Genomic DNA, 12614 nt, shown 5'->3' with positions numbered 1-12614 from the left:
AGGTGGCTATGCCATACAGCCAAGGTGTGTAGCAGGCTATACCATCTAGGTTTGTGTAAGCATACTCTATGATGTTCGCACAATGACGAAATTGCCTAATGATGCATGCATTTCTCAGAACAGATTCCTGTGTTAAGTGACATGTGACTGTATTTATATTTACAGTACACAGACATAGTCTTGAATCCTATTTGTCTCCCATATTCCTAAATTCTTCAGAGCTTGTCTGGAAGTTATTGTAGGAGGCACAGCTATTCATATGTCCTTAACTAAAGAACAGTCCTCCTCCAACTAAGGAAGTGTTATTTTCAGGGCGAAATCAGCCATAAGGAGTCAATAGCCAGATTCTCCAAACATTTACAGTTACTTGTATTATTCCCTCTGCTATATGATTATCCCTAAATGCAAAGGCTCCAATGAATCTAGTATATTTCTACATGCTCAATAAACAAATTGAAAATATTCTAAAAACTTTTGATGACTATGCATGTAACATTAATAACAATGGGAAGTTTCTCAGTAACCTTTGAAGTGTATGACTTTTTCCGTTTTGAGCCTGCTTTTTCATTCTTTCTTTTGCCTTTTCCATCTTCTTCTACTCTATCACCTTCTTCTTCACTGCTTGCATCTGCAGTATTTCCACCTTCTCCCTCTGTTTCTGAAGAGCTCTGTTGCTGAATTGCCTAAGAAATGATAAAATATTAGCTAATTACATTTTTGAAAAAAAACAGCAGTGAACATAGACTGTGAAAAGAACCTATTTTAATTTTAAAGGGTTCAGTTTACTCTTAAGATTTTCAAAATAAAGGGCTATCAAACTCAATTTTCCAGTGGCCACTGGATTTGAACCCTACTGGGTAAGAGTTACATTTAGTCCAAAATGCTACTGGAATCAAAAAGAATTCTGACTACAAGGTAACTATTAGTAGCAAAGACGTATAAGAAAGATCTGAAAAAGATTTAAAACCAAAGAAATGAGATTTAGCAAGTGAGAATGAACTAAACCATTACCTGGTATCCAGTAAACTTTACTCCTGGGTTATTTTCTATTTCCCACAATCCTTCATTAAATCCTTTCCGTTTGTTTGACTTTCCAAACTTGTCTTTGTATTCCTTATATGGAAAAAGGTCTTTGGGACCTAGAAATGCACTGCAGAGATATATTAGAACTGACATGGTGACCTTCAAACGTAAGGTATTTTAAATATCAGTATCAAATAAGATGTCAGAGCATATTAGAGTAAACAAATTTAAAGTACATATAAACCCTCTGAGTTAGGCACATATTACAAGTTGTTTTAGATATATATTTCAAGGCAGAAAAAACAGATAGCTCAGCATACAAGCCAGCAACCCTGGATTGTTGGTGCTACTTTGATTTTACTTTTAAATTACCAATATCTTCTTTGTTTTGAAACTGATTTTTAGTTACACAAGTAGAATTATGGATGTCTACTTTGATCACGTAAGTCATCATCTTAACTAAGATTTATCAATGTAAATCTTGCCATAGGTAAGGGTTTTGTAAGATTCACAGTAAAAATATAAATTCTGGAATAAAAAAATATTTTAACTCTATATATAGTCATCCCCCCTTATCCGTGGTTTCACTTTTATTTGTTTTGTTACCCATAGTCAACTGCGATCTGAAAGTTTTCAACAGAAAACTCCAGAAATAAACAATTAATAAGTTTTAAATCTCCTGCCGTTCTGAGTAGCATGATGAAATCTCATGCTGTCCTATTTTGGATGTGAATCATCCCTTTGTCCAGCATGTCCATGTTCTTTACACTACCTGCTCACACTTAGCAGTGGCTTCTGTTACCAGATGGAAAAACATAGTAAATATAGGGTTCAGTACTATTTGTGGTTTCAGGCATCCACTGGGAGTCTTGGAACATATTCCCTACAGATAAGGGGGACTACTGTGCCACATTAGTATATTTATTCATTATTATTTCCATAAATTGAAAAATCATTAGTGTTTAATAACGCACTAAGCAAAAAAAAGAAAAAAAAAGAGCGAAGTGGCAAAACAGAATCTTATCCAATTTAAACCTATCCTAACTTAATCATAACCAAGAAAAAATGAGTTAGAATAAATACAGGGGATGGATAATAGATCTGAGCATTCAAACCAGAGTATTTAGCATTATTATCTATGATATTAACCTGGTGAATAAGGCTGTGGAGGCCCAAATTCTGGCTGACATCCCTGAAGCTTACACTTCAAACTAAGATTCATTTATTCATTCCTTCAATAAATATTGATTGAAAATTTATAATGTTGTAGGCTAAGGATTCTACAGGGAACAATGAGACAAACATCTGTGCCCTCTTGGAGCACACATTCTAGTGCTAGAGGCGGGAGTGTGGACAATAAAAAAGATAAAGAGTACAGTATAAATATGTAGTATGTGTGCTAAAAAAATAAAATAAAAAGCAGAGAAGAAGGATAGAAAGAACTTGCGGTGGATTTTAGAATTTTAGATACACAGATCAAGGCAGGCCTCACCAAAAAGGGAACATCTAAGGTAAAGAACTAAAGTAGGTGAAGGAACAACTCATGCAGTTATCAGGGAAGAACAGAACAGGTTGAAGGAAGAACAAGCACAAAAGCCCTGAGGTGGGACAATGCCTAGTATGCCTGGGAAACAGAAGAGACTAGTGTGGATAGAGTAAAATGAGTGAAGAAAGACCACAGCAGATGAGGTCAGAGAGGTAACAGAGTATGTTGAGCCTTGGAGGACACTATAAAGGTTGAGTGGGAAGGGAAGCCACTAAAGGTTTTGAGAAGAGAAGTGACAATTTATGTGTTAATAGGATCACTTTGGTTGCTGTGCTGGAAATAGAGTGAAGGGGTGGATACTATGGTGGAAGCAGGGAGACTAATTAGAAGGCTAACGAAGTAATGGTGGTGACTTAGACCAGGCTATCAGCAGTACGACCGGTAAGAAGCAGTCAGATCCCAATTTCATTCTCAAGAAAGAGCTGCTGATGGGCTGGATATGGCCTATGAGAGGGTGGAGTTGAGGATATCTCCAAGGTTTTAGACTGAGACATAAGAAGAACAGAGTTGATATTTACTGAAATGCAAAGGTTTTTAGGAGGACAAGATTTGGGGGTAAAAAGCTCAGTTTTAAATGTTTAAGTTTAAAATCCTGGTTAGACATCTAAGTGAAGATGTCAAGTAGGCAGCTGGAGAGGTAATTCTGGAGTTCAGGGGAAAGGTCTAAGCTGGAGATACAAATTTGGAAATTATTAGCAAAGAGAAGATATTAAAAGCTTTCAGACAATACATTAACAGTTTACTGTTGATCTTTGTAAATTCCATTTTTTGACTGTGACTCAGTGTTGATCCCTCATATGGTCCAGCTGATCAAAAACTTCAAGTTGATAAAAACACCCAGGGAAGCTTTCTGACCCCAGAGCTGTTTAGAAATCAACAAACCTTTCCTTATTGCTCACCTTTAATTGCTCAGCATGATTACATCTCATTGAACCCAGAAATAATTCATTAGGTTACTGAACATATTAATAACAAACATGTCAAAGTCTTGCTTGACAAACTGAACATAAGAAAGAAATGTGTGTATGGCAATTTCACTTTTAGAGAAATTTGTCATGAATTAAGACTCTGGTTTTTGACCTTCTCTAGCCTTTGACTCTATGCATAGGAAATAACTGTGGGATAAGCTGCCCGATACTGACATCAGCTGCTGATGCTAACCAGAGCTTGCCTCTACTTTAACAATGCCTCAACATCAGGGTTAATGGTTATTATTTTTGGATGAAACAGTTAATAAATTCTGGCCTTCCTTATTTTTATCTTGTCTCAATTTTGGATACCACTTTTGGATATATGAGATGCAGGTCTGCCTGTTACAGAGAACAGAAAACATCTTCTTATGAATAAATGATACGTTTTTACTATCATTCCCCAGGAATGGATTTATTTATTTGTTTTGTTTTTTTTCTTTATAACACGTGCTGTAGGATGATCCCATGGATGATTTTAACTGACAACTGGCCAATTTAGTTGTTGCTAGAAAGAAGGACCCTGAATGAACTATTCTAAAACAAGTTATTTTTGATAGACAATCCTGTTTTTTTCCTGGATTATAGATAATTTTATAAGTCAAATCCCCACTCAATTGGTTAACTTTGCTATATGTTTTACGAATATTAAAGGGTACAACAGAAAATAAAATTGTTAAAAGCTACATGTGCTAAGGACGATTTTTTTTCCTGGTCAAGGATTCCTTGAAAATTGTCCAAACTAAAACTAGTGGGGTTATGTTATATGGAGCAGAAGAATTGAGGCTCCAGTCACCTATCTGCCTGAGAATTAGAACAGATTCAAAGCCATGTTTTGAGGAAAATACTGGTCCTACATAGAGTACTCCTTTAGCTAAACTGAATACAGCCTTTTTGTTAAGTTCATCACCTTCTACATACTCTTCCTCATCTTTATTTCTTTCATTTAATTAATTTTAATTTAATCAACAGCTATTTTTTAAAATACCTACCCTGGGCCAAGCACTGTGCTAAGCACTGTGTGTGTATATAGGATTAAGCAACACTGACGTGATCGCTGCCCTTCACAGAGAGGGTAAACATTAGCACTTGCCAGGGCAAGTATAATCTCAGGTTCAGGGACACCGAATACTTAGTAAAAGTTCAGCAAAACCAATGTTATGGCAAGTTTTTGGAGGTTCATTTTCCTCCAGATACTTTAAAATCTACCTTTAGATGACTGAATCAGCCAAAAAAAAAAAAATCACACATGGACTACAATACAACCAGTAAAGAGATCACTTGGAGATAAGTCCTAAAGAAAAAGCAAAACAATAGTATACACAAAAAATAGGGGCAGCAATGAGGAAAATATAAAAATATGTATCATAAAGTCCTAAGCATTAACATAGGTAAAATATTTATTTCGAAGCTTTCTAGCAACCTCTCTAAGGAAGAAAACATGGTAAGTTACATAGTCCACAGTGTCTATTACATAAAAATAATACAAAGGAGAATAAAACTAACTTCCTGAAAGAAACACACCTATTTCTCACATGAAGAAATAAATCTGTCTTGGAGAGCCCTCCTCTGGCTCTCTGGCTCTCTTTCAAGGCGAGAATGAGGAAGATGTCAGAGTGACAGAGACAGCAAGTTAACAAAAAGTTCATGCCAGGCTTTACTAACATTCAGATGAATATAAGAGATAACCCTGAATTTGAAGACTTACAAAATTTTGTGATAGTTTTTAGCTTTTACTCCCATTTGCAATTTCTATTCCATTTGTTTCCTTGTTGTAAGTAACCATATACATTCTTAGTGTGTCAAAGACTGCTAACTGTCCCCTAGTTTCCATTCTCTTCTTGATTTCTTTCATTAATGGATTATTCCTCCCAATTTTTAAAGTAAGATACAGAGTTGCCCAGCCAGAGACTGTTGTTTCCTAGCTTTTGTAGCTTGATGCGGTCACATGACTGAGTTCTTGCCACTGGAATGAATGCAAGTGTCAACCATATACAGTAAATCCTCTAACGCTGTTGATAGGCTTTTGGAAATTGTGACTTTAAGCAAAATGACATTGAATGAATGATGTTATTTAAGGAACTGCTGTCTATGGTTTCCCTTAAAGTTAGTTTCCAAGAACTTATTGACATTAGTGAGGAATTACTGTATGCAACTTCCTTGTCATTTCCTCACAAGGAATTAGCGTTCTTCACCTTACTCTTTCCTCCTTCCCTCTGTCTGGAAAATGCACACGTGCTGCTGAGCCAGCTTTTTTGTTTTAATATGCAGACAAAGGCAGCATCCCAGGGAATGACAGGACAAGACAGAAGAAACTTGGGTCCTTGGAGGAATCTATCCATCCTGATCTATCTGCCTACTTCTGGATTACTTCAAAAGAAAGAAAGAAACTTCTATATTTTTTGAGACATTGCATTTGTAGATTCCTTTAGCATAGCTCTTTAGCCTGTATGCTAACCAATACAGTTAGAAACCCTTAAAAAGCTGGTGTGTTTCCTTCACGGTCCTACACGGTGAAAGAGCCTAAGAAAACATAACTTTGTTTTGTGAAATATGAATAGAAAAAATTTCTCTGGAAGGGAAATATACAAGAGCTACAAAAGAAATTACTGGGAGTGGTAAAAGAACCACCCAAGGACTTAAAAGTATCCTCAAGGAGAATTCTGGGTGAAGACTAACATTTATTTAAAAAGAAGTGGAAATGACATTCAAAAGCAAAGATATGCTTTTAGTTATAAAGATGTCTATGATGAAAAATATTTACATTAAGAAAAATACATTATTAAGCTTGGTAATTTTATATACGTGATTATAATGATTTTTAACAACATATAAGATTGTCTATAAACAATGTAGTCTAGCAGAATCAAGTTAGAGCTGTTGAAACTTTTCTTTGTTAACTTACGTTTCATGGGTGCCAAAAAAGAAGATGGGATACTTGTTTGCTGGAGGCTTCACAGCTCCCTCTGGGAGTTCATCAATCTATTAAAGATAAATTTAGTTATTAAGTGGTTACCATAAACATAAGATTATTGTTCTAATAATTTATTGCTAATTTCAAAACAAGATTAATCAAAATCCTAATAATTTTTCTTTTTTCTTGAACCTTACAAAATGATTCTAAAGGTCATATTTGGCCCACCACATGGAAGTTAACACTATGAATTGATTATAACTATTATGATAATTCATAACCAGGAGCCCAAACTACTTATTTCCTTTGCTCCAATGAGTTACTCATGGGAATCTGTCCTAGTGAAAAATTTTAAAGAGTAACAAATAAACAAAAAAGAAACAAAAAGATGTACTTTTTCGGGGTAATAGTGAATATATATACATCACCAGAAATATAAACATTTTAAGATAGGAGAATTATAAAAAATTAGTTTGATGAAATATTATGTAGACATTAAAAGACATCGTCTCTTGCCTGGACTACTACAAGTCTCTCTTATCACTCTTTTAAACTAGAATTTTGTTTTTAAATGCACATTTATTTATTTATTTTTTTTTTCTTTGAAAAAAAGTTTTATTTATTTATTTTTTTTTATCTTAATTATTTTTTTTTTATTTTATATATATATTTTTTTTATTTCAGCTCATCATGGGGGTACATAAGTTTAGGTTATATACATTTTCCATGTCCCACCCATCCCCCCGAGTCAGAGTCCCAAGCGCGTCCGTTCTCATTCTCCAGACAGTGCACCTGGCACTCATCATGTAGTCATACCTCCATCCCCTCCCCCCCCCCACCTCCCCGGGTCTGCACCTTCAAGCATGACCATTCCCCAGAGGGTGTGCAACGCACTCATCATGTAGGCATACACCCATCCCCTCCCCCCACCCCCCATCCCAGTCTGATATCCAATTGGTATCCTTCCCTGATGTACATTTAGGTGATGATCAGGGAAACCAGTTTTCTGGTGAGTACATGTGATGCTTGTTTTTCCATTCTTTGGATACTTCACTTAGTATAATGGGTTCCAGCTCTCTCCAGGAGAACCAAAGAGATGTCGTATCATTGTTATTTCTTATAGCTGAGTAGTACTCCATGGTATACATATACCACAGTTTACTAATCCATTCGTGGATTGATGGGCACTTGGGTTGTTTCCACATCCTTGCGATTGTAAATTGTGCTGCTATAAACATTCGGGTACAGGTGTCTTTGTTAAAGAATGACTTTTGTTCTTCTGGGTATATGCCCAATAATGGGATTGCTGGATCAAATGGTAGGTCTACTTGAATCTGTTGAAGGTATCTCCATATTGCTTTCCATAGGGGTTGCACTAGTTTGCATTCCCACCAGCAGTGTATGAGTGTTCCTGTCTCTCCGCATCCACGCCAACATGTGTTGTTTTGGGATTTTTTGATAAAGGCCATTCTCACCGGAGTTAAGTGGTATCTCATTGTGGTTTTGATTTGCATTTCCCTGATGATTAGGGATGTTGAGCATTTTTTGATATGTTTTTTGGCCATTCTTATGTCTTCTTTTGAAAAATTTCTATTCATGTCCTTTGCCCATTTTTTGATAGGATTGTTTGATTTTTTCCTGCTGATTTTCCTGAGTTCTAAATAGATTCTTGTTATCAGTCTTTTATCTGATGTGTAGTATGCGAAAATTTTTTCCCATTCTGTAGGCTGTCTGTTTATTTTCATGACTGTTTCTTTGGCTGTGCAGAAGCTTTTTAATTTAATCAGGTCCCAGTCGTTTATTTTTGTTGTTGCTGCGATTGCCTTAGGGGTTTTCTTCATAAATTCTTTGCCTAGACCAATGTCTGTAAGAGTCTTTCCTACATTTTCTTCTAGAATTCTAATTGTTTCCCATTTAAGGTTTAAATCTGTTATCCACCGTGATTTGATTTTTGTGAGAGGTGAAATCTGTGGGTCCTGTTTCAGTCTTCTACATGTGGCTATCCAGTTTTCCCAGCTAAATGCACATTTAATTATGTCACTTCCTCGATTCAAATCTTCCTAAGCTTCTCACTGTTTACAGCATTTCTAGCTGTGCATGTGAATTACTTCTGTAGCTTTTAAAAAATAAAGATATTTCAGGCTTTCCCCAGACCAACCAATTCTTATTGACAGCTGAGGTTGAGAATCTGATAGGATAAAGCCCAAATTCCTTAGATTATATAGTTATATATACATTATTCCTTAGAATGTTTCAAGAGTAGTCCTTGACCATCTAAACTCCTGTCACTTTCCTCTCCTCATGCCATGATTCAGCAATATGAAACTACATGGAGTTGTTTATAAGCATGCTATTTTCTTTCATGTAGTCTTCTCTGATGGCTGAACTTCTCCTAATCTTTCAGAGACATATAAGAAAATAAACCACAATGGGCAGGGGTGAGGGGGAGAAAAAAAGATAAATAAAATAAAATAAAACACAAGAAAATTGTCAGCACTTTTCTTCTGAGACCTCTTTAGGCAAGTTCCCAGAAATGCTTACATAGAAATGCTTTCTGGTTACAACTTAGCTTCCCCTCTCCACCTCAAACACTAAAACTCCTGGCACTCAGAGTGGTCCAGCAAGTGAGGAACCCTGAAATTTAAGCTTCATTAGCTTCATGGTAAATCAGGTAGCTGTGATGGCCATGTCACTCTCTGGAAGCCACACGTGGGTATAAGTCCTAACTCTGTCACTTACTGGCTGTATGACCTTGGACCAGTCACACAACTGCAGTTTCTTCATCTCTTCACATGTAGCTAATGACACCCATCCTATAGAGTTGATGTGATCATCAAATGAAGGGTGGTTCAGAATCCCTGGCACGCACCAGGTGCTCAATAAATGATAGGTAGTTTGTTTCTGTTATTAGCTATCAGAGCCCCTACAGAAAGAGCTTTTCCTTACGTGGCTTACGAAGCCCTACTGCCCAAGTCCTATTGACTGACTTTTGACTTTCCCCTACTGTTCCTGCCTGCCCTGTGGCATGGCTGTGTTCAGACACATTTTTAAAATCATCTCTTTTGTGAAGCCTTACCAGACTCCCAATGCAGAACTTCTTGTTCCACTGCCACAACTGCTGAATGCTGTATATGCTTCTATTGCTGCACTTTTTACCCAGTACTACTCTATTTTCAATCTATTCCCCTTTATCAGACTATGAATTTTGAATATAAGCTAAGTGCATCACAATCAAAGTGCTAAAAACAAAAATGACAAAGAGAAAATTGTGAAAAGAAAGAAAGAAAGATTACATACAGTCAATCAATGGTAAAACTCTCCCTGACTGCTCATCAGAAATAATGGAGACTAGAAAGAAATGCAATGACATCTTTAAAGTATTGAAAGAAAAACCCTTTCAACCCAGAACTCTGTATCAATATCTGTGTATCTATATTCTATATTAAAAATGAGCATGTGGAGTGATGTCAGCAAGATGGAGGAACAGAAGATCCCCCAGCATCACTCCCCCCACAAAAATACAACTGGACACTATTCAAAGACAAAAATACCATCCTGAGTTAACCAGAACTCAGGAGAGAAGCAGAGAAATCCCATGGGCCCACAAAATTAAGAGAAGCTACAACCAGTAAAAGAAAATAGTCATTTTGGATTGCACCCGCTACCCACAAGCTGGCACAATGCTACTTACAGAGAATTTCCCTAGACCCATGGTTTCCAAGGTGAAAAGAAAGAATTGGAGGTGGATGTTCCATCTCCCCACTGGTCTGGAAATCTTCATGGGAAGCTCACCCTGGTCCCATCTCATGCGAACCACTGAAAGTTCCAGAGAGCTGAACCATCTGAGATGAATTAGGGACAAAAAGTGGGGTGCTGACTGCAGTGATGAGCACCCGGATCTAGGTACTCTGTGCTATGTAAGCATGGATGCCCCATTGAAAAGAATGGCCAGTGCTACCATGGGCACAATTCATGGGAAGGACCAAATACCAGGCCAGATTTTCCACAAAGCTCAGGTGCTTACAAGGAGCCTTCCCCTAGCTTGGAAACAACTGAAGGGTCAGGATTAAGTACCAGTGCCTACTTAAGTCTTCCTGACCGGGAAACAACAGCAGGGCAGAAATTTAGTTCTGGAGCCCCATTTAAGTTCCAGTGTTCACTGTAAATCTTTCCCAGAAACAATGGCAGGGTCATGAGTTAATTCCAGTGTAGTGTTTTAGTTCTGGTGCTCACTTTAAGTCCTCCCCAGAATGGGAAGAAATAACAGGGTAGTGTTTAAGTTTTTATACTAGTAGTAAAGATCTAACACTATCAAAGAACATCTGCAAAAACTGGAAGAGGTGGCTGTCTCCTCAAGTGTGCAGTCATTACATAAAGATGCAAAGATTCTGAAAACTCGGGAAATCTGACACCACAAGAAACCACCAAAACTCCAGCAATGTAACAAGAAGTATTGAAGATCTATGAAATGTCGGGTAGAAAATTCAGAATAATCCTCTTTAAAAAATTCAGGAAATCCAAAAAAATATGAGTAGAAAACTAAATAATCCAGGAACAAAATGATAAATTTGACAAAGAAATAGAAGCAATTTTTTTTTTTCGAGACAGAGTCTCACTATGTTGCCCGGGCTAGAGTGCCGTGGCGTCAGCCTAGTTCACAGCAACCTCAAACTCCTGGGCTCAAGCAATCCTTCTGCCTCAGCGTCCTGAGTAGCTGGGACTACAGGCATGCGCCACCATGCCCGGCTAATTTTTTCTATATATTTTTGGTTGTCCATATAATTTCTTTCTATTTTTAGTAGAGACGGGGTCTTGCTCTTGCTCAGGCTGGTCTCGAACTCCTGAGCTCAAACAATCCACCCACCTCGGCCTCCCAGAGTGCTAGGATTACAGGCGTGAGCCATCGCACCCGGCCCCTTATCATTCTTAATTAACCTCCTCCTTAAAACTCTCCTCCCTTGGTTTCCACATCACTACAGATAGTCCCTGACTTACGATGATTCGCCTTACAATTTTTTGATTTTATGATAAGGCTAAATTGATATGCATTCAGTAGAAACCATACTTCAAGTACCCATATAACCATTCTGTTTTTCGCTTTCAGCACAGTATTCAAAAAATTACATGAGCTATTCAACACTATATTATAAAATAGGCTTTGTGCTAGATGATTTTGCCCAACTTTAGGTTAATGTAAGTGTTCTGAACACATTTAAGGTAGGCTAGGCTAAGCTGTGATGCTTGGTTAGGTGTATTAAAAACATTTTTGACTTATTATATTTTCAACTTGCAATAGGTTCATCAGGACGTAACTCCATCACACATTGAGAAGCATCTTTACTCTTGTCTGATTTTCTTCTTTTCTAACTACTTTTCCGAATCTGTTTCTCTGGTATTTCTCCTTCCATTCTCGTAGTAATTTTGGATGTTTCTCTAGGTTTCATTCCAGGATCTCATCTCCTCTCAAACGATGTTTTCTTTCCAAGTAATCCTGTCTATTTAAATGAATTCAACTTTTGCCATTATTTTTATGGACTCCCAAGTCTCCACCTCTAGCCCTAACCTTTCCTTGAACTCCAGGTATGAAATTACCAATGTCTCCAAACCATCTCCATTACAGGTCCTATAAGCACCTTAAATCCAAGAAAAGACTACAAATAGGGAAAGACATACATTTGTAGCTTAGAGGGCAATAAAAAGGCTCTGGCATCCATTTTCTTGAAGAAGCCTGCAGACCTTCTTACCTAAACATTATGGCAACAGCCTGAGGATTACTGCACCATCACAAATCCATCTTTGAAATCAATGAACCATGTGTCACAGAGCAAAGGTGCTCTGGTGTACTAAGAAAAGATGGACTTTGAATCTAGAGACATATTGAAGTGCTGCTTTGATTTAAATTGTGATTCTTAAGGTACCACTTAATCTCTTGGAGCCTTGACTTTCATTATCTGTGAAATGAGATGGTTGGACTAGGTACCCTCTAGATTTCCTTCAAGTCCTGAAATTCGATAGCCTGTCTAAAATTGAACTGGCACACTCTGCTACCTAGAAAGAAACCTTAACCTTTTGTTTCCTCAAGCCCCACGTTCATTTGTTCAATGAATCCTGCCAATTTAACCCCTGAAACGTCTCTCAAAATGAGCACCATTTCAATTACTAA

General features: G+C 37.2%; 1 protein-coding gene across 1 annotated transcript in view; it reads right to left on the bottom strand.

Moving 5' to 3' along the window:
- The window catches only part of HDGFL3 (HDGF like 3), a 59803-nt gene that overhangs the window by 14557 nt on the left and 32632 nt on the right, over positions 1-12614 (bottom strand). The window contains exons 2-4 of the mRNA XM_045561583.1: positions 6443-6519; positions 1012-1150; positions 525-683 (exon numbers count right to left, since the gene is read on the bottom strand). Of these exons, the coding sequence (XP_045417539.1) occupies positions 525-683; positions 1012-1150; positions 6443-6519 (375 nt within the window). The remainder of the gene's footprint in view (positions 1-524; positions 684-1011; positions 1151-6442; positions 6520-12614) is intronic.

Source organism: Lemur catta, chromosome 9, assembly GCF_020740605.2.
Source record: "Lemur catta isolate mLemCat1 chromosome 9, mLemCat1.pri, whole genome shotgun sequence".
Taxonomy (NCBI): domain Eukaryota; kingdom Metazoa; phylum Chordata; class Mammalia; order Primates; family Lemuridae; genus Lemur; species Lemur catta.
The sequence above is the reverse complement of the archived record's forward strand: the minus strand, read 5'-3'. Positions and strand labels throughout refer to the sequence as shown.